This window comes from Cherax quadricarinatus, chromosome 78 (genome assembly GCF_038502225.1).
Source record: "Cherax quadricarinatus isolate ZL_2023a chromosome 78, ASM3850222v1, whole genome shotgun sequence".
Taxonomy (NCBI): domain Eukaryota; kingdom Metazoa; phylum Arthropoda; class Malacostraca; order Decapoda; family Parastacidae; genus Cherax; species Cherax quadricarinatus.
This window is the reverse complement of record NC_091369.1, coordinates 7,960,581-7,983,894: the sequence shown is the minus strand read 5'-3', so window position 1 is coordinate 7,983,894 and position 23,314 is coordinate 7,960,581. Positions and strand designations below refer to the sequence as shown.

At 40.7% G+C, this 23,314-nt stretch overlaps 1 protein-coding gene across 1 annotated transcript in view; it reads right to left on the bottom strand.

Annotated features, from left to right (window-relative positions):
• Positions 1–2,144: 2,144 nt before the first annotated feature.
• LOC128701659 (uncharacterized) overlaps positions 2,145–23,314 on the bottom strand; it is a 135,114-nt gene continuing 113,944 nt past the window's right edge. Inside the window, exon 3 of the mRNA XM_070101655.1 lies at positions 2,145–5,965. Within this exon, the coding sequence (XP_069957756.1) occupies positions 5,850–5,965 (116 nt within the window). The 3' untranslated portion in view covers positions 2,145–5,849. The remainder of the gene's footprint in view (positions 5,966–23,314) is intronic.

The following is a 23,314-nucleotide window of genomic DNA, read 5'->3' as shown; positions in this document are numbered from 1 at the left end:
CTGAGAGGAATTGACAAGGTGGACAAAGACAGGATGTTCCAGAGATTGGACACAGTAACAAGGGGACACAGTTGGAAGTTGAAGACACAGATGAATCACAGGGATGTTAGGAAGTATTTCTTCAGCCACAGAGTAGTCAGTAAGTGGAATAGTTTGGGAAGCGATGTAGTGGAGGCAGGATCCATACATAGCTTTAAGCAGAGGTATGATAAAGCTCACGGCTCAGGGAGAGTGACCTAGTAGCGATCAGTGAAGAGGCGGGGCCAGGAGCTCGGACTCGACCCCCGCAACCTCAACTAGGTGAGTACAACTAGGTGAGTACACACACACACACCATATACACGTGAGTGCACTGGAAGTTTTATGACTAAGTTACTGAGATAAAACAAGAAAGACAAGGATGTGACCATCGCATTTTCCTGGACTGCCAGAAAGCATTTGGCAGAGTTCACCACCCAAGACCGAGCCACAAACTAAAGCAAGTAATAAAGACACCCAAGTGTTGCACATATCTTATTCGTCAACCTGTCGCCACTCACGAAATCGTAATAACACAGTATTACACGCCATTAACAACATGAAACAAAGAGGAGTAAGAAGATAGTCATATAGTGAACCAAGGTGTACCTACGAGGCGGACGACAAACCACTAACAATATGGGAGGAACTATCAAGTTGCATTTAGATAAAACAAAAACGTGGGTATTCTCTATCCCTCAAGGAATAATTTTGATTTTGTCGCCGAAGAGGCTAGTTGCTAGTTCGTTGTGCGCCCCTTATCCATCCTGTGGACGGTAGCACAAGAGCAAATGGATACACAAAAGGCCTAGGAACTAGGCTACAAAAAAAAAGATTAACAGGTATTTCTAGATTTATATTTACAATTTGCCTTAAATGTTGGAAGCAAATTGACGATCAGTTAATACAAGGACCACTATGTTCCCCACACACACACACACACACACACACACACACACACACACACACACACACACACACACACACACACACACACACACACACACATGCACACGCACACATGCACGCACACGCACACATATATATATATATGTCGTGCCGAATATGTAAAACTGGTCAATTAGCAAGAACTCATTTAAAATTAAGTCCTTTCTAAGATTTTCTCTTATACGTTTAAATATATTTTTTTTTCATTAATGTTGATGTAAAAATTTATAATTTTGCACCAAAAGAATGTTAGAAAACTTACCTAACCTTATTATAACAAGAACAATTTATTTTAGCCTAACCCAACTAAATATATTTTAAATTTGTTTACAATAATTTAATACTAAACAAACACAGTGAAATATATTTTTTTCGTTAGGTTCAGAATGATTTTGGCGAAATTATTGCATACACAAATTTTCACTTGTCCTATATGGCAAGATGAACGTTGCTATTTAAGCCAAGATCGCAAGTTCTGCCTATTCGGCACGACATATATTATATATATACATATTATATATATATATATATATATATATATATATATATATATATATATATATATATATATATATATATATATATTTATATATATATATATATATATATATATATATATATATATATATATATATATATATATATATATATATATATATATATATATATATATATATATATATATATATATATATATATATATATATATATATATATATATATATTATACTATATATATATATATGTATATCGTGACGAATAGGTAAAATTGGTCAGTTAGCAAGAACACGTTTAAAATTAAATCCTTTCTAAAATTTTCTCTTATACGTTTAAAGATACATTTTTTCATTCATGTTAATGTAAAAATTAATAATTTTGTACCAGGAGAAACTTAGAAAATTTACCTAAGCTAATTATAACAAGCGTAATTTAATTTAGCCTAATCCAACTAAATATATTTTAGGTAAGTTTACAATAGATTAATAATAAACAAACACAATGAAGTATATAGATTCATTATGATTTTTTGCGAAATTATTGCATACACAACTTTTTGCTTGCTTTATTCGGCAAGAAAAGCGTGGCTATTTAAGCCAAAATCGCAAGTTTTACCTATTCGGCACGACATTTTATATATACATACATACATTATATATATATATATATATATATATATATATATATGATAATTTCAATAATTTCAATTGTAATTATATTAGCAGAGAAAAGGTTATTTGATGCTATGAACGTTTTCTATGTGGATTATATATATATATATATATATATATATATATATATATATATATATATATATATATATATATATATATATATATATATATATATATATATATATATATATATATATGCGGAAAAAAAACCACGGGGAGAGTTGAATGATAGCTCTAGGCCTTTGGTGTTGCAAACAAGATATCGGAGCGCTTGCAATGCTGCAGAAATGAGTAGTAAGTCCAAGCTGATTCGTTCAGGGAAACGTTCTAGCTCGAATGAATCTACCTGGACTTCCTACTCATTTCTGCAACATTGCAAGCTCCTGATGATGTATTGATTTCAACACGAAATGCCTAGGGCTATCATTCAACTATCACAGTGGTTGTTTTGCGCATATATATATATATATATATATATATATATATATATATATATATATATATATATATATATATATATATATATATATATATATATATATATATGAACCAACTTGTATTACTGAGTTCTTAAAACATTTTCTAAAATACAGTAAATTTAGCAACATACAACTTGTAAACAACAGTGGACACCTGTAAACAACTGTATCTTCAACAAGTGTCATGTATTATACATCTGCCAGTGATGTATTACACCGTAAACACCTCCCCCAAAAAATACACATCCCTAGACACTTGAAAACAGAGATATACATATTTGAAAGTTTATATTGCTCATGTGTAAAAATTTGTTTTTACAATCGCTTACAAACATGCATATGTTTTTTTTTTAAATAATACACACTCGTAAATAATAGTATTAATAAACAATGGAAATAAAGTTGTGTAAATGTTCATGACTTGTAAACAATAGTCTACATCTAGGTAAACAATTTATAAATACACTCTGCAAGTAGACTAGGTTTTCCACCCAATAAGTTGCAACTTAATTAATGTTATATTTAGCTGTATTTATTGCCTCTATGCATAAATACAGCTGTGGCACTTGTAATACAACGAATTTATGTTTGATTTATAACCCACACACACAAAATAATAATTAATAATAATACTAATAATAATGATTATTAATATTACTTTTAAAAATAAGTATATTTAGTTATTATTATTATTTGGGGAGTATTAAACCCTTAAGATCACACAGCGGTGGGACTGAGAGGTAATCAGGTTTAATCCGAGGAATTGATATCAAGGCGCCCCTTAATAATAATAAAATAATAATAGGTAACATTTATTTTGGTGCTCTACTGAATTTTCCATAAATTTGTGATCGAATTTTTATAATATTTCTTGATCTGTGCTCTGGAGGTAGTTTGATTTTGTGCTAACTGGGGAAAAAATAGCAGTTTTTCGTAATATTTTGGCTCAAAAATCAACATAGAAGCCCCGTAACCTAATGTATCCTAACGTAACCTAACCTAACCCAACCAGACCCATCCAAACGTAACCTAATGTATCCTAACGTAACCTAACCTAACCAAACCAGACCCATCCAAACGTAACCTAATGTATCCTAACGTAACCTAATCTAACCCAACCAGACCCATCCAAACGTAACCTAATGTATCGTAACGTAACCTAACCTAACCCAACCAGACCCATCCAAACGTAACCTAATGTATCCTAACGTAACCTAACCTAACCCAACCAGACCCATCCAAACGTAACCTAATGTATCCTAACGTAACCTAACCTAACCCAACCAGACCCATCCAAACGTAACCTAATGTATCCTAACGTAACCTAACCTAACCCAATCAGACCCATCAAACCCAATCTAACGTAACCTAACCTTGTGCAACCCAACCTAGCTTAAGTAAGCCTAACCTAACCCAACGTAACCCAACCAAACTTAGCCTAACCTAATCTAACCTAACCTTACCCACTAAGTAACTAATCAACACTGGTATTTATATTTACCGTGAAGTTGCAGTGACGCCTGTCTTCTCCACTGAAGTTGCGATGGATAATTGTCTTCTCCACTAAAGTTACAAAGGACGCCTGTCTTCACCAAAGTTACAAAGGACGCCTGTCTTCACCAAAGTTACAAAGGACGCCTGTCTTCACCAAAGTTACAAAGGACGCCTGTCTTCACCAAAGTTACAAAGGACGCCTGTCTTCTCCACCAAAGTTGCAGATTTTGGCTTAAAATGTTGAGACTCGGGAGACATTGCTCTGGTGTTGGTATTATTGGAACTGTTTACCTCACTGGCCCGGTGAGTCACGTGACTGTATGCTACTCGCTGATTGGCTGACTGTCCTGTCTATTTTGGCACATACATTTAAACTCCCATAAAAATAATCTTGTTGTTAATAACTCCCCAAAAAACAATTTGCACAAGAAATGACTATTTTTGCCGGGCTATAGATAGAGTCTTTGTGTTTTAAAATGTAAATAAAAAGTTTGCTCATCCGAGCCCCTAAAATAAATATTAGCCTAATAATAATAATGACACTAATAATAGTAACGAGAATAATAATAATAATAATAATAATAATAATAATAATAATAATAATAATAATAATAATCTGAACAGCATTAAATATTTTCAATATTCAACAAACATTTCATAATACTCATTTATATTTATACATGCTAAAAACTACCACCACTTTTATATTTTTAATACAGTAATATACAGCAGGTAATAAAGCCATTCCAACAACATTTTTGATAGGGGGTGTGAAGGATTGTATTTTTTTTATATAATACAATATACAAGTGTAACAACAGAGGACCAAGTGTACTCTCACGTGGGAGTCCTGACGTAGCAGTATTACTGCGGAGTCCTTTTTCTTCTTGGGTATGTACCTTGTAATTAGGTTTAAGCTTGTCCTCAGACCATACTTACGTTTTTCAACGCTTCTCACATCCACAGTGTATCGTATGTTCGTTCAACTTGCCCTACCAGCAGATGTAGTCCTTCTTATTTATGAATTTTTCGCGACTAAATTTAGTGAATTTAGGCCTGGTCTGGGACCGAGTGGGAGGACTAACGACTCCCAGAATCTACATCAGTTAGATTAATTAACGTTATAAGACGTAGTTGAACGTAATTTAAAGGTAGAAATTAGCATAAGGAAGGACTGGATCTGGTGGAATCATGGGCCGAACAATAGGAAGGTTAGTGAATATCTTGAATGTGCGAAAATACAGGCAATAATGTACTTTAGAAAACACCCGTACCACCAACCCGGAGTTGTGTGGTTAAGTGGGTTTCAAGCCTATCGACTACACGAGGGTCATTAAGGCTGCATGTCACCTGTTCGCCACCAGTCAAGAATACTTCGAGTCCCAAATATAGGCCTATGAGGGATAAACGAAAACTAAAGTATATATATATATATATATATATATATATATATATATATATATATATATATATATATATATATATATATATTTCTGAGATATAAACCCCTTCAATTGTACATGCACTGTTGCTCTCAGTGTGTAGGCTGAACATGAACGTAGGCCTACTGAGGTTCTGATATTTGATATGGCTTCTCCAGACATTTGATGAGTAGTAGGAGTCAATAGGTGAGCGTAGTTCACCTGGATGTGGGGTACCTAAGGACCCTCAGAAGTGGGATACCTGAGGGCCCTCAGGTGCTAGGAGGCGCGGGTGAAGGTGGAATACCTGAGGGCCCTCAGGTGCGATGTGGCTGTGATGAAGGGTCACTAGGAGGGACGGTGGTGTTGCTACCGTGGACCCCTGACGAGGCTGCCTGCAGCTCCCTCAAGATGTCTTCGTTCTCCTTCCTCACTGAAAGTAAACAATTTTGCTACTTAAGAAAAAAGGAAAAAAATCTTAAGATATTCAATATTTTCTCTATTTTCTTATTCATTAAATATAAATAATACTGTTACATAGCATTAAATTGAACAAATTTTTAACATTTTAAAATGTTTTAAATTTAATTTAATATGTATTTCTCTGCATAATATACATAGTGTATATTGTTACATATTAGACCAAAGACAAAGTTATTATTCATTAAAAATACTGTTACATATGGAATAAAAGAAAAAAAATCGCGTTTTGCATTGGATTTATACATTTTATTCCCTGAAAATTAAAAACACTGCTACATGAAGGAAAAATAAAAATATTCTTAATTATAATTATCAAGAAAATTATAAAACTTTTCAATACTCATACGAAATGTTTCTTTTCTTTCTTACTGAATGTTTTCGAAAAATATTGGAACAAAATATATGTGATAAAGGGAAAAATGCCACCTTTGTACTCTTGTTGGTACCACCCCAGGTATCTACCTCACTCTGACCATCTACCAGCGTAGCTACTTACCATTCCAGTCATATAGTACCACCATCACATACCATTCCAGTAATATAGTACCACCATCACATACCATTCCAGTCATATAGTACCACCATCACATACCATTCCAGTAATATAGTACCACCATCACATACCATTCCAGTAATATAGTACCATCACATACCATTCCAGTAATATAGTACCACCATCACATACCATTCCAGCAATATAGTACCACCATCACATACCATTCCAGTCATATAGTACCACCATCACATACCATTCCAGTAGCTACCAGTTCAGTCACCTACCAGTCCAGTAGCTACCAGTTCAGTCACCTACCAGTCCAGAAGCTACCAGTTCAGTCACCTAGCAGTCCAGCAGCTACCAGTTCAGTCACCTACCAGTCCAGTAGCTACCACTTCAGTCACCTACCAGTCCAGTAGCTACCACTTCAGTCACCTACCAGTCCAGAAGCTACCAGTTCAGTCACCTACCAGTCCAGCAGCTACCAGTTCAGTCACCTACCAGTCCAGTAGCTACCACTTCAGTCACCTACCAGTCCAGTAGCTACCACTTCAGTCACCTACCAGTCCAGTAGCTACCACTTCAGTCACCTACCAGTCCAGAAGCTACCAGTTCAGTCACCTACCAGTCCAGCAGCTACCAGTTCAGTCACCTACCAGTACAGAAGCTACCAGTTCAGTCACCTACCAGTCCAGAAGCTACCAGTTCAGTCACCTACCAGTCCAGCAGCTACCAGTTCAGTCACCTACCAGTCCAGAAGCTACCAGTTCAGTCACCTACCAGTCCAGAAGCTACCAGTTCAGTCACCTACCAGTCCAGAAGCTACCAGTTCAGTCACCTACCAGTCCAGAAGCTACCAGTTCAGTCACCTACCAGTCCAGCAGCTACCAGTTCAGTCACCTACCAGTCCAGAAGCTACCAGTTCAGTCACCTACCAGTCCAGCAGCTACCAGTTCAGTCACCTACCAGTCCCTACGTAAAAGAAATGCAATACAATGCCTTTACCGCAATATTTTTGTCAATTTTAAAATAAGTGACTCTCTCTCTCTCTTTCTCTTTCACTGTTGATGGTTTTCAAAAACTTTTCTTTCTGTTTTTGTTACATTTCCATTTATAAGTTTGTCGCAGGTTATGGTGTCTCCCATCATCTTGCTCAAGACCATTTGCAAAGGCTTTTAGGTTTCCTTTGAAAGTTATTTCCCCAAAAATTTTGGGATCCATTTCGTTGCACACATAAGTTCTCATATATTTGTGTGTGTATCTGTGGTAAGGTGAAGCGTCATGGACACCTACATGAACGGAAGAAACATAAATTACTGACTGTATGATATGATTCTAGACAAGAGGGGGCTGGAGAGGCACCTAAACTCAGTACCTGACTAGCCAGGACTGTGGTTCGTACGTTGGTTTACGTGCGGCCAGCAGTAACAGCCTGGTTGATCAGGCCCTGATCCACCGCGAGGCCTGGTCCTTGACCAGGTATTACGGGAGACCTTGTATGTTAGAACACTATCGTCCTGACTTCCCTATAGTGTATAGAAATATACCTAGATGGATGAATCTTATTAAAGGCAGCTGGTCGAGTGGTTAGCGCATTGGCCTGTCAGTTTTAAGACTCACTCGCCATGGGTTCAAACCCCACCCATTCCCTGATTAGAACGCTATCGTAGCATTTGCCAGAAATGATTAGGATACCTCTTAACTAATTTTAAGTGCTACAGCAGCTAACTCTATTCATTACAAGGAGTGGTTATAACTATGACCAAAACTTTTAAAAGGGTGGAGGGGTAAGCCACTGGAAGGCCTCGGTCAGATGACCAAAAGCTCCAACGGCGGATCATCATCTGACCAAGACAGGAAACACTTGTCCTGTTTCCTGATAAACCTTCCCTAACCGTGTTCCGTACTCGATCACTAGTGCACTCAGCTCACACACTGAGGTCCGGAGTTCGAATCTCCGGTCCAGGTGGAAAACATTAGGACGTATTTCCATAAGACACCACCTGGGCGTTAGTCGACTGGTGTGGGTCGCATCCTGGGGCAAAACTGACCTAATTTGCTCGAAATGCTCTGAACATCACAAGCACCTTTCTATATAGTAGTATGTCATTAATGTCAGCTAGGCCTATATACCCTGTACATGTATTAACCTATCCTAACTGCAAGGAGTGGTGGAGGCTTGTGAGGCTCGATACTCTATCCGGTAATCTCCTCTGAAATGAGTGATAGCCTCCTTCCTTCTGGACCGGGAGGAAGGACGTAATCTCACACCATTGTCACGACCACAGCAAGAACAAGGCGAAGAACTTTGTCTCGTGCATCATTACCAAGAAAACTGCTGTAGTTTTCCTGTATGTTGAACTCTGCAGTCGTCTGTCTGCACCTGCTCTTTAGTTGCTAAAATTATCTGCAAATAAAGTTTTTTCAGCATCTTCCGTTTATTTATATTTTCATTTAATTCTTCGTCAAGAGTGAAGAGCTTGTTCCAGCTTCACTGTTCTCCCAGGCAGTGAAGAGCTTGTTCCAGCTTCACTGTTCTCCCAGGCAGTGAAGAGCTTGTTCCAGCTTCACTGTTCTCCCAGGCAGTGAAGAGCTTGTTCCAGCTTCACTGTTCTCCCAGGCAGTGAAGAGCTTGTTCCAGCTTCACTGTTCTCCCAGGCAGTGAAGAGCTTGTTCCAGCTTCACTGTTCTCCCAGGCAGTGAAGAGCTTGTTCTCGCTTCACTGTTCTCCCAGGCAGTGAAGAGCTTGTTCTCGCTTCACTGTTCTCCCAGGCAGTGAAGAGCTTGTTCCAGCTTCACTGTTCTCCCAGGCAGTGAAGAGCTTGTTCCAGCTTCACTGTTCTCCCAGGCAGTGAAGAGCTTGTTCCAGCTTCACTGTTCTCCCAGGCAGTGAAGAGCTTGTTCCAGCTTCACTGTTCTCCCAGGCAGTGAAGAGCTTGTTCTCGCTTCACTGTTCTCCCAGGCAGTGAAGAGCTTGTTCTCGCTTCACTGTTCTCCCAGGCAGTGAAGAGCTTGTTCCAGCTTCACTGTTCTCCCAGGCAGTGAAGAGCTTGTTCCAGCTTCACTGTTCTCCCAGGCAGTGAAGAGCTTGTTCTCGCTTCACTGTTCTCCCAGGCAGTGAAGAGCTTGTTCCAGCTTCACTGTTCTCCCAGGCAGTGAAGAGCTTGTTCCAGCTTCACTGTTCTCCCAGGCAGTGAAGAGCTTGTTCCAGCTTCACTGTTCTCCCAGGCAGTGAAGAGCTTGTTCCAGCTTCACTGTTCTCCCAGGCAGTGAAGAGCTTGTTCTCGCTTCACTGTTCTCCCAGGCAGTGAAGAGCTTGTTCTCGCTTCACTGTTCTCCCAGGCAGTGAAGAGCTTGTTCCAGCTTCACTGTTCTCCCAGGCAGTGAAGAGCTTGTTCCAGCTTCACTGTTCTCCCAGGCAGTGAAGAGCTTGTTCTCGCTTCACTGTTCTCCCAGGCAGTGAAGAGCTTGTTCCAGCTTCACTGTTCTCCCAGGCAGTGAAGAGCTTGTTCCAGCTTCACTGTTCTCCCAGGCAGTGAAGAGCTTGTTCTCGCTTCACTGTTCTCCCAGGCAGTGAAGAGCTTGTTCTCGCTTCACTGTTCTCCCAGGCAGTGAAGAGCTTGTTCCAGCTTCACTGTTCTCCCAGGCAGTGAAGAGCTTGTTCCAGCTTCACTGTTCTCACAAGCAGTGAAGAGCTTGTTCCAGCTTCACTGTTCTCCCAGGCAGTGAAGAGCTTGTTCCAGCTTCACTGTTCTCCCAGGCAGTGAAGAGCTTGTTCTCGCTTCACTGTTCTCCCAGGCAGTGAAGAGCTTGTTCCAGCTTCACTGTTCTCCCAGGCAGTGAAGAGCTTGTTCCAGCTTCACTGTTCTCACAAGCAGTGAAGAGCTTGTTCCAGCTTCACTGTTCTCCCAGGCAGCTTGTTCTCGCTTCACTGTTCTCCCAGGCAGTGAAGGCAGTGAAGAGCTTGTTCCAGCTTCACTGTTCTCCCAGGCAGTGAAGAGCTTGTTCCAGCTTCACTGTTCTCCCAGGCAGTGAAGAGCTTGTTCCAGCTTCACTGTTCTCCCAGGCAGTGAAGAGTCATAGCCTCAAATGTTACCAAACACTCAAATAAGCAAGAGTTGTATAATTTAACTTCATCGCTTAATTTACACAGTAAAGAGTTGTACATTTAAGATGGAAGGTTTATACTTGTTGATGGAAGGTTTATACTTGTTGATGGAAGGTTTATACTTGTTGATGGAAGGTTTATACTTGTTGATGGAAGGTTTATACTTGTTGATGGAAGGTTTATACTTGTTGATGGAAGGTTTATACTTGTTGATGGAAGGTTTATACTTGTTGATGGAAGGTTTATACTTGTTGATGGAAGGTTTATACTTGTTGATGGAAGGTTTATACATTAAGACTTTGGACTTGTCAAGTGACGATTTTCTGTGATGTGAAAGTATTATAGTGTCAGGAAACAACACAGTGTTTCATGACCCGAGTCTTAGTGAGATGATGACCTGTGGCAGGCCAAGCATCCGTTGACCTGTGGCAGGCCAAGCATCCGTTGACCTGTGGCAGGCCAAGCATCCGTTGACCTGTGGCAGGCCAAGCATCCGTTGACCTGTGGCAGGCCAAGCATCCGTTGACCTGTGGCAGGCCAAGCATCCGTTGACCTGTGGCAGGTCAAGCATCCGTTGACCTGTGGCAGGTCAAGCCTACGCTGACCTGCCTCACTTGACTTTTACACTACGTTTATAAATATAAAGGATCACTACACGCCAGATAACCCAAGAGAAGATATTTATACATTTATCTCAAACACAATGTCTTGCAATGAAGGATCGATAACCGTTCACCTTCACTCCACAATACTTTAATGATATATATATATATATATATATATATATATATATATATATATATATATATATATATATATATATATATATATATATATATATATATATATATATATATATATATATATATATATATATATATATATATATATAGAACAGAATTCTTCCTCCGCAAGCCATGCGTGTCGTAAGAGGCGACTAAAATGCCGGGAGCAAAGAGCTAGTAACCCCTTCTCCTGCATATATTAATAAATGTAAAAAGATAAACTTTTGTTTTTCTTTTTGGGTCACCCCGCCCTGGGGTGACCCAAACCCTAGTGCAGCACTGGCTCACAGTCAAGCTGGGATGGCCTGATCGCTGAAAAGGTGCTTGCCAACCTGCTCAGGGCTGCAACATCAGATAGGAAGACTGCCCGTCTCCAGGCTGTGAGCGCACCTCATTCCGGGGATTTCCTCCAAACAGTTCCCATATCGGCAATGGGAACGCGACTCGACCCTAAGACCCTCCGTATTGCAGTGGCTCTGCGTCTTGCTGCCCCAATTCACACAGAATATATGTGTATTTGCAGCGAAGCGCAAGCAGACCAATACGGTCTACATGGTCTTAACTGTTCCAAAACCAATGGCTGGCATGAGGTCAACGATATTATAAAGAGAACCCTTGCTACAGCTGGATGCCCAGCCGAGAGGGAGCCCCAATCACCAGCAGCCAACAATACCCACAACCCAGCAAACCGCCCCGACGGAATCACCATCTATCCTTGGAAGAATGGCAAGCTCTTAGCATGGAACTATACCTGTGAGTCCACACTGGCTGACACCTATATCCATCACAGTGTGGGGCGACAGGGAGGAGCTGCTGACCACAGGGAGGAGTGCAAGATCAGCAAGTACAGGGACATAAGCCAACAGTATCTATTTGTCCCAGTGGGATCAGAGACCTTGGGATCATGGGGAAAAAATGCCACACGTTTCCTTAAAGAATTGGGCTCCAGACTCATCGACACCACCAGGGACCCAAGGGCAGCCACTTTCATGTTCCAGCGCCTCAGCGTGGCCATCCAGAGGGGAAATGCTTGCTGCTTACTTGGCTTGCATGCGGCTTCGGAGGAGCTGGAGGAAATTCATGATCTTTAATACATTGTACCACTGTATTCATGTTTGTGTTTTCTGTAAATGTATTCTGTTTATTAAAAAATGTTCACATAGAATATAAAATATAGGGGGTGGTAGGAGAAGAGAATATTCAAACAGCTCCGGGGAGAACCTTGAGTTTTTTCTGAGGTACGTTTATTGTCTGCTCTGAGGATGAGGGTCCCCATTCCAGCTATAGAGGTGGTACTTCCCTATATATATATATATATATATATATATATATATATATATATATATATATATTTATATATATATATATATATATAAATATATATATATATATATATATATATATATATATATATATATATATATATATATATATATATATATATATATATATATATATATATATATATGTCGTGGCGAATAGGCAGAACTTGCGATCTTGGCTTAAATAGCAACGCTCATCTTGCCATATAGGACAAGTGAAAATTTGTGTATGCAATAATTTCGCCAAAATCATTCTGAACCTAACGAAAAAAATATATTTCACTGTGTTTGTTTAGTATTAAATTACTGTAAACAAATCTAAAATATATTTAGTTGGGTTAGGCTAAAATAAATTGCTCTTGTTATAATAAGGTTAGGTAAGTTTTCTAAGTTCCTTTAGGTGCAAAATTATAAATTTGTACATCAACATTAATGAAAAAAATATATCTTTAAACGTATAAGAGAAAATTTTAGAAAGGACTTAATTTTAAATGAGTTCTTGCTAATTGGCCAGTTTTACATATTCGGCACGACACACACACACACACACACACACACACACACACACACACACATATATATATATATATATATATATATATATATATATATATATATATATATATATATATATATATGTATATATATACATATATATATATATACTATGACCTGAAAAAAATAGATTTACATATATACTTGATTTTTTAACCTTTGTACAATACTTTTACACCAATTAGTATACATAATACACATACATAAATCGACACCATGCCCAGCCCTTCTAGGGTAGGGTAGGTGCCTGAGCCCGACCCTTTAGCTCATAAGACTGTCATTCCCATTTGCCCCCTTGAGGCGGGGATGGCAGACCAGAGAGGCCTAGCTTGTGGCTAGGCCTGGGGACAGTTGGTCCCAAAGATGAGGAGGTACTTGTGCCTCCTCCCATGGGAGACATAGGTCTCAGACACTCCGTAAAGAGGGAGCCAAGGCCGGGCCACCACTTGGAAAAGGCCCGGGCCGGGAGAATACCGGCTAATATTTGATAATAATAATAATAAAAATGACGAAAAGAAGGTTTGAGCTTGCTACCACCTGCAGCTCACAAGACTGCCATCCCCACGAGCCCCTTTGGGGCGGGGCAGATGGCAAACCAGAGGCCTAGCTTCTCCCTACGAGCCCCGTGAGGGCGGGGACTGTGGCTAGGCCTGGGGACAGTTGGTCCCAAAGCTGAGGAGGTACTTGTGCCTCCTCCCATAGGAGACTTAGGTCTCAGACACTCCCTAAAGAGGGAGCCAAGGCCGGGCCACCACTTGGACAAGGCCCGGGCCGGGAGAATACCGGCTAATCTTTAATAATAATAACACATACATAAATGACTAAAAATGCATAATTTGTATACTAATTTATCTTTGGGCCACAATGCTCTTAATTTTAGAGCGGGAATGTAAATTTTGCCTTTGAAATAATGAGGTGAAATGATTTACATTGCGGAAGCGCGGCGTTGACACGCAGATACTTATGATATGGCCATTATGGAAATGATGCCATGATGGTACCATTGTTCCTCTGTGACATACTGAATTATGCTCAGTTGTACTTGAGTCTAGTGGTCCAGGGCCTGCTTATTGTTCTGTCTAGTGGTCCAGGCACGTCCAGGTACTCTGTCTAGTGGTTCAGAGCCTGTTTATTGGTCCAGGCTCTCTGTTTAGTGGTCCAGGCACGTCCAGGTACTCTGTCTAGTGGTTCAGAGCCTGTTTATTGGTCCAGGCTCTCTGTTTAGTGGTCCAGGCACGTCCAGGTACTCTGTCTAGTGGTTCAGAGCCTGTTTACTGATCCAGGTTCTTTGTCTAGTGGTTCAGACTGGCTATTAACCGAGGTTCTTTATCTATTGGTTCCCCGTGGTGCTATTGGTCCAGGTTCCCTGTGGTGCTATTGGTCCAGGTTTCCTGTGGTGCTATTGGTCCAGGTTCCCTGTGGTGCTATTGATCCAGGTTCCCTGTGGTGCTATTGGTCCAGGTTCCCTGTGGTGCTATTGGTCCAGGTTCCCTGTGGTGCTATTGGTCCAGGTTCCCTGTGGTGCTATTGGTCCAGGTTCCCTGTGGTGCTATTAGTCCAGGTTCCCTGTGGTGCTATTGGTCCAGGTTTCCTGTGGTACTATTGGTCCAGGGTCTACCAATCAGAGGATGAGATGAGTGACGTCCCTTTCTTTATTATTATTATTATTATTATTATTATTATTATTATTATTATTATTATTATTATTATTATTTTGCCATAATATTATTATATCAAGGGGAAACGCTAAACCCGTATGTCATAAAATTCTAGGGAATGGGAGGTAATCAGGTTTGATCCAGGGGGAAGGTTGCTCCACTTTCTTGGGTCAAGAACCCTTTACCAGCATTAATGTTAAACTGGCGTGGAGGTGGAATCTAATCTAGTGGACCAGGTGGACCAGGTGGACCAGGTGGACCAGTTGGTCGACAACTGCTCTGTGGCTAGTTAGTTAACTGGTTGATTAAGTTACATAGTTAGCCAAGTAGTTAGGCAGGTATTTAGATAGGTAGCCAATTAGATAGGTAGTTAGATTGGTAGGTAGGTAGTTAGGTAGGCAATTATTAGTTGGTTGATTAGGTGATTAGTGTGTTTGTTTGTTTGCTTGTTAGTTAAGTAGTTAATTGGTCTGTTGGTTTCACCTTTAGTCAGATAGCTATCTATCCATCTATCTATATCTATATATCTATATATATATATATATATATATATATATATATATATATATATATATATATATATATATATATATGTGTGTGTGTGTGTGTGTGTGTGTGTGTGTGTGTGTGTGTGTGTGTGTGTGTGTGTGTATGTGTGTGTGTGTGAAAACCTTACCCCTTGCTATAACTTTATCCCAATAGGGTCAGAGACTCTTGGAGCATGGGGCAAGTGTGCTCTAAAGTTCCTCAAAGAGCTGGGTGAAAAACTCATCATAGAAACCAAGAACCACAGGGCGGTCAGTTTCCTCTTTCAGAGACTCAGTGTCGATATATATATATATATATATATATATATATATATATATATATATATATATATATATATATATATATATTTTTTTTTTTTTTTTTTTTCAACAAGTCGGCCGTCTCCCACCGAGGCAGGGTGACCCAAAAAAGAAAGAAAATCCCCAAAAAGAAAATACTTTCATCATCATTCAACACTTTCACCACACTCGCACATTATCACTGTTTTTGCAGAGGTGCTCAGAATACAACAGTCTAGAAGCATAAACATATAAAGATACACAACATATCCCTCCAAACTGCCAATATCCCAAACCCCTCCTTTAAAGTGCAGGCATTGTACTTCCCATTTCCAGGGCTCAAGTCCGACTATATGAAAATAACCGGTTTCCCTGAATCCCTTCACTAAATATTACCCTGCTCACACTCCAACAGATCGTCAGGTCCCAAGTACCATTCGTCTCCATTCACTCCTATCTAACACGCTCACGCACGCTTGCTGGAAGTCCAAGCCCCTTACCCACAAAACCTCCTTTACCCCCTCTCTCCAACCCTTTCGAGGACGACCCCTACCCCGCCTTCCTTCCCCTATAGATTTATATGCTTTCCATGTCATTCTACTGTGATCCATTCTCTCTAAATGACCAAACCACCTCAACAACCCCTCTTCTGCCCTCTGACTAATACTTTTATTAACTCCACACCTTCTCCTAATTTCCACACTCCGAATTTTCTGCATAATATTTACACCACACATTGCCCTTAAACAGGACATCTCCGCTGCCTCCAACCGTCTCCTCGCTGCTGCATTTACCACCCAAGCTTCACACCCATATAAGAGTGTTGGTACTACTATACTTTCATACATTCCCTTCTTTGCCTCCATAGATAACGTTTTTTGACTCCACATATACCTCAACGCACCACTCACCTTTTTTCCCTCATCAATTCTATGATTAACCTCATCCTTCATAAATCCATCCGCCGACACGTCAACTCCCAAGTATCTGAAAACATTCACTTCTTCCATACTCCTCCTCCCCAATTTGATATCCAATTTTTCTTTATCTAAATCATTTGACACCCTCATCACCTTACTCTTTTCTATGTTCACTTTCAACTTTCTACCTTTACACACATTCCCAAACTCATCCACTAACCTTTGCAATTTTTCTTTAGAATCTCCCATAAGCACAGTATCATCAGCAAAAAGTAACTGTGTCAATTCCCATTTTGAATTTGATTCCCCATAATTTAATCCCACCCCTCTCCCAAACACCCTAGCATTTACTTCCTTTACAACCCCATCTATAAATATATTAAACAACCATGGTGACATTACACATCCCTGTCTAAGACCTACTTTTACCGGGAAGTAGTCTCCCTCTCTTCTACACACCCTAACCTGAGCCTCACTATCCTCATAAAAACTCTTTACAGCATTTAATAACTTACCACCTATTCCATATACTTGCAACATCTGCCACATTGCTCCTCTATCCACTCTATCATATGCCTTTTCTAAATCCATAAATGCAATAAAAACTTCCCTATCTTTATCTAAATACTGTTCACATATATGCTTCAATGTAAACACCTGATCTACACATCCCCTACCCACTCTAAAACCTCCTTGCTCATCCGCAATCCTACATTCTGTCTTACCTCTAATTCTTTCAATTATAACCCTACCGTACACTTTTCCTGGTATACTCAGTAAGCTTATTCCTCTATAATTTTTACAGTCTCTTTTGTCCCCTTTCCCTTTATATAAAGGGACTATACATGCTCTCTGCCAATCCCTAGGTACCTTCCCCTCTTTCATACATTTATTAAACAAAAGTACCAACCACTCCAACACTATATCCCCCCCTGCTTTTAACATTTCTGTCATGATCCCATCAGTTCCAGCTGCTTTACCCCCTTTCATTTTACGTAATGCCTCACGTACCTCCCCCACACTTACATTCTGCTCTTCTTCACTCCTAAAAGATGGTATACCTCCCTGACCAGTGCATGAAATTACTGCCTCTGTTTCTTCCTTAACATTTAAAAGTTCCTCAAAATATTCTCGCCATCTACCCAATACCTCCATCTCCCCATCTACTAACTCCCCTACTCTGTTTTTAACTGACAAATCCATATTTTCCCTAGGCTTTCTTAACTTGTTTAACTCACTCCAAAATTTTTTCTTATTTTCATTAAAATTTCTTGACAGTGCCTCTCCCACTCTATCATCTGCTCTCCTTTTGCACTCTCTCACCACTCTCTTTACCTTTCTTTTACTCTCCATATACTCTGCTCTTCTTATAACACTTCTGCTTTGTAAAAACCTCTCATAAGCTACCTTTTTCTCTTTTATCACACCCTTTACTTCATCATTCCACCAATCACTCCTCTTTCCTCCTGCCCCCACCCTCCTATAACCACAAACTTCTGCCCCACATTCTAATACTGCATTTTTAAAACTATTCCAACCCTCTTCAACCCCCCCACTACTCATCTTTGCACTAGCCCACCTTTCTGCCAATAGTCGCTTGTATCTCACCCGAACTTCCTCCTCCCTTAGTTTATACACTTTCACCTCCCTCTTACTTGTTGTTGCCACCTTCCTCTTTTCCCATCTACCTCTTACTCTAACTGTAGCTACAACTAAATAATGATCCGATATATCAGTTGCCCCTCTATAAACATGTACATCCTGGAGCCTACCCATCAACCTTTTATCCACCAATACATAATCTAATAAACTACTTTCATTACGTGCTACATCATACCTTGTATATTTATTTATCCTCTTTTTCATAAAATATGTATTACTTATTACCAAATTTCTTTCTACACATAGCTCAATTAAAGGCTCCCCATTTACATTTACCCCTGGCACCCCAAATTTACCTACTACTCCCTCCATAACATTTTTACCCACTTTAGCATTAAAATCCCCAACCACCATTACTCTCACACTTGATTCAAAACTCCCCACGCATTCACTCAACATTTCCCAAAATCTCTCTCTCTCCTCTACACTTCTCTCTTCTCCAGGTGCATACACGCTTATTATAACCCACTTTTCACATCCAATCTTTATTTTACTCCACATAATCCTTGAATTAATACATTTATAGTCCCTCTTTTCCTGCCATAGCTTATCCTTCAACATTATTGCTACTCCTTCTTTAGCTCTAACTCTATTTGAAACCCCTGACCTAATCCCATTTATTCCTCTCCACTGAAACTCTCCCACCCCCTTCAGCTTTGTTTCACTTAAAGCCAGGACATCCAGCTTCTTCTCATTCATAACATCCACAATCATCTCTTTCTTATCATCTGCACAACATCCACGCACATTCAGACTTCCCACTTTGACAATTTTCTTCTTCTTATTCTTTTTAGTAATCTTTACAGGAAAAGGGGTTACTAGCCCATTGTTCCCGGCATTTTAGTTGACTTTTACAACACGCATGGCTTACGGAGGAAAGATTCTTATTCCACTTCCCCATGGATATAAAAGGAAAATTAATAAGACCAAGAACTATTAAGATAAAATCAAAGAAAAACTCAGATGAGTGTGTATAAATAAATGTGTACATGTATGTGTAGTGTGACCTAAGTGTAAGTAGAAGTAGCAAGACATGCCTGTAATCTTGCATATTTATGAGACAGACAAAAGACATCAGCAATCCTACCATCATGTAAAACAATCACAGGCTTCGTTTTACACTCACTTGGCAGGACGGTAGTACCTCCCTGGGTGGTTGCTGTCTACCAACCTACTACTTATATATATATATATATATATACTTCGCTGGCGGGAGGAGAGGAGCGGCGTCCCGGCGCGGCTGCTCGATCTGGAATCCGGCAGTGATTCTGTTGACTGGCGCGGCACCCCAAGGAGCCTGCTGCGACGGGAAGCTGTGGGCGTGGTGTGGCATGAGTAGGAAGGCGTGGACCTGCGGGTGAAGGAGGGCGTGGATGGAGGCGTGGAGCTGCCACTCCTCCACTGGTGGCGCCGACCCTGGTTCTCCAATGAGGAGAAGGACATAGCTCGCCTCTCGAGGCGAAGTGACCTCTCCATGCCTTCATGGTATGAGGTTGATGCCCACGGGGGCACAGTGCTGGCCATGATGCACAACACTCGCCTCACCCGTATATAAATCACCTCTTGAGATTGTCAATGTGTCTACACTACCTCCAGTCTCACCTATATACACAAATTCGCGGTTCTTGTTGGGAATTTCCGATTCTCCTGGGTTTTCATTTGATAATTTTTCCTTGCAATTCTTGAAAAAAAATACCTGTCCACTAATGCATCAGATGAGTATATCCGATGAGTACACTAGGTGAGTTTACCAGGTACACCCAGCATTAACTAGTTAGGAACCCTATGCTCACACGATTCTGTTAGGTAAAACTTTACTGTACACTAAGCATGGTACACGTCTCACACTAGACGTGGTACTGGTACCGTTGCACCACAACACTGAAGGTTGCAGAACTCTATAAGCTGAAGCTGGCTCTTGCTCCTCCCATCCGGCCCCGTTGTCACACCAAGTTATTCTGAGCCGGGTAGCTGTTGGCCTGATTCCTCCTGTCACTACCTGTTGGTTCACACCCACCACCCTGTTGGTTCACACCCACCACCCTGTTGGTTCACACCCACCACCCTGTTGGTTCACACCCACCACCCTGTTGGTTCACACCCACCACCCTGTTGGTTCACACCCACCACCCTGTTGGTTCACACCCACCACCCTGTTGGTTCACACCCACCACCCTGTTGGTTCACACCCACCACCCTGTTGGTGAGTTGCTTTTGTGAGTTTAAATCCTATCTACTGCACATGGGTTATTAAGGCTACGTGTCACCTGTACGATACCAGTCTAGAATATTTTCTTAAAATGAAGTAATTAAACTGTCGATTTATATACACTGAGAGATACACACTTCTTTGTATATTAACCGGTACGACATATATATATATATATATATATATATATATATATATATATATATATATATATATATATATATATATATATATATATATATATATATATATATATATATATATATATATATATATATACACACACACACCTGTCGATGTGCATCTCTCTGTGCTTTCAGCTCACAACAGACGGACTTGAGTTCGATTCCACGTTTCATGACACTTGCTGCCCCTGTTCACCTAGCAGTGAGTAGGTACCTGGGTGTTAGTCGAGTGGTGTGGGTCGCATCCTGGGGTGAGCGATCAAGGGACCACGATGTAAACAAGCCAGACAGAGCGGCTTATCCTGGCTAACACTCCAGATTAATAATCAGAATTATCTGGGAGGACGGAAACTCTAAGCTCCATAAGCTGATTGAGCCCACACGGGTTTAACGCTCCACAGTCAAGAGGTCGGCAGGATGTGGTATGAGTGGCGTCATACGGGGTATGAGGGGCTCTTGATCTAAGGAATCGGAGCTACCCTTCCAGATCTTCGGATTAACTCTGGCTAGAGCCCAGACCCTGCGTGACCCCTACGGGGGGGGGTGATAAAATACTACTACTACTATTATTGTTGTTGTTATTGCTGCTGTTGCTACTACTACTACTATTACTGGTACTACTACTACCACCACTACTACTACTACAAATAATAATAACAACAATAATATCAGTAAGCAGAGGCACCCCCCACAGTGCCGTCAGTTCTGGCATCAGACAGTGCCAAGAGTGACGTCACCATCACTAACACCAACATTTTTACCACCCATTATTATTACTATTATTGTTGTTGTTATTATTATTATTATTATTATTATTAGTAGTAGTAGTAGTAGTAGTAGTAGAAGTAGTAGTAGTAGTAGTAGTAGTAGTAGTAGTAGTCGTTTGGAATGAGGTATTTCCTCCAGGGTGCTGGAGTCTGGCTCTGGTCTTCAAACTGATCATGTATCTGATTCAGTAAGAGGTCAGTTCCAGTTTTCAGTGATCCAATGTCCCGCAACTCGATTGGTAGCGCACTCAGCTCACACACCGAGGTCCGTGGTTCGATCTCCGGTACGGGTGAAAACATTAGGGTGTGTTTCCCTTAAGATACCTGCTGTCCATGTTCACCTATCACCCGGGTGTTAGTTGACTTGTGTGGGTGGCATCCTGGGGGACAAGATTGAGGTCCACAATGGAAATAAGTTAGACAGTCCTCGATGACGCACTGACTTTCTTGGGTTATCTGGGTGGATAACCCTCCGGGGTTAAAAATCCGAATAAAATCTTATCTTAAGAAAGTTTGTGGTGTGTGTGTGTGTGTGTGTGTGTACTCACCTATGTGTGTGTGTGTGTGTGTGTGTGTGTGTACTCACCTATGTGTGTGTGTGTGTGTGTGTGTGTACTCACCAAGCTCACCTAGCTCACCTAGCTGAGGTTGCAAGGGTCGAGTCCAAGCTCCTGGCCCCGCCTCTTCACTGGTCGCTACTAGGTCACTCTCCCTGAACCATGAGCTTTATCGTACCTCTGCTTAAAGCTATGTATGGATCCTGCCTCCACTACATCACTTCCCAAACTATTCCACTTCCTCACTACTCTGTGGCTGAAGAAATACTTCCTAACATTCCTTTGATTCATCTGTGTCTTCAACTTCCAACTGTGTCCCCTTGTTACTGTGTCAAGTCTCTGGAACATCCTGTCTTTGTCCACCTTGTCAATTCCTCTCAGTATTTTGTAAGTCGTTATCATGTCCCCCCTATCTCTCCTGTCCTCCAGTGTCGTCAGGTTGATTTCCCTTAACCTCTCCTCATAGGACATACCTCTTAACTCTGGGACTAGTCTTGTTGCAAACCTTTGCACTTTCTCTAGTTTCTTTACATGCTTGGCTAGGTGTGGGTTCCAAACTGGTGCCGCATACTCCAATATGGGCCTAACGTACACGGTGTACAGGGTCCTGAACGATTCCTTATTAAGATGTCGGAATGCTGTTCTGAGGTTTGCCAGGCGCCCATATGCTGCGGCAGTTATTTGGTTGATGTGAGCTTCAGGAGATGTGCCTGGTGTTATACTCACCCCAAGATCTTTTTCCTTGAGTGATGTTTGTAGTCTCTGGCCCCCTAGACTGTACTCCGTCTGCGGTCTTCTTTGCCCTTCCCCAATCCTCATGACTTTGCACTTGGTGGGATTGAACTCCAGGAGCCAGTTGCTGGACCAGGCGTGCAGCCTGTCCAGATCCCTTTGTATTTCTGCCTGGTCTTCGATCGAATGAACTCTTCTCATCAACTTCACGTCATCTGCAAACAGGGACACCTCGGAGTTTATTCCTTCCGTCATGTCGTTCACAAATATCAGAAACAGCACTGGTCCTAGGACTGACCCCTGTGGGACCCCGCTGGTCACAGGTGCCCACTCTGACACCTCGCCACGTACCATTACTCGCTGCTGTCTTCCTGACAAGTATTCCCTGATCCATTGCAGTGCCTTCCCTGTTATCTCTGCTTGGTCCTCCAGTTTTTGCACTAATCTCTTGTGTGGTACTGTGTCAAACGCCTTCTTGCAGTCCAAGAAAATGCAATCCACCCACCACTCTCTCTC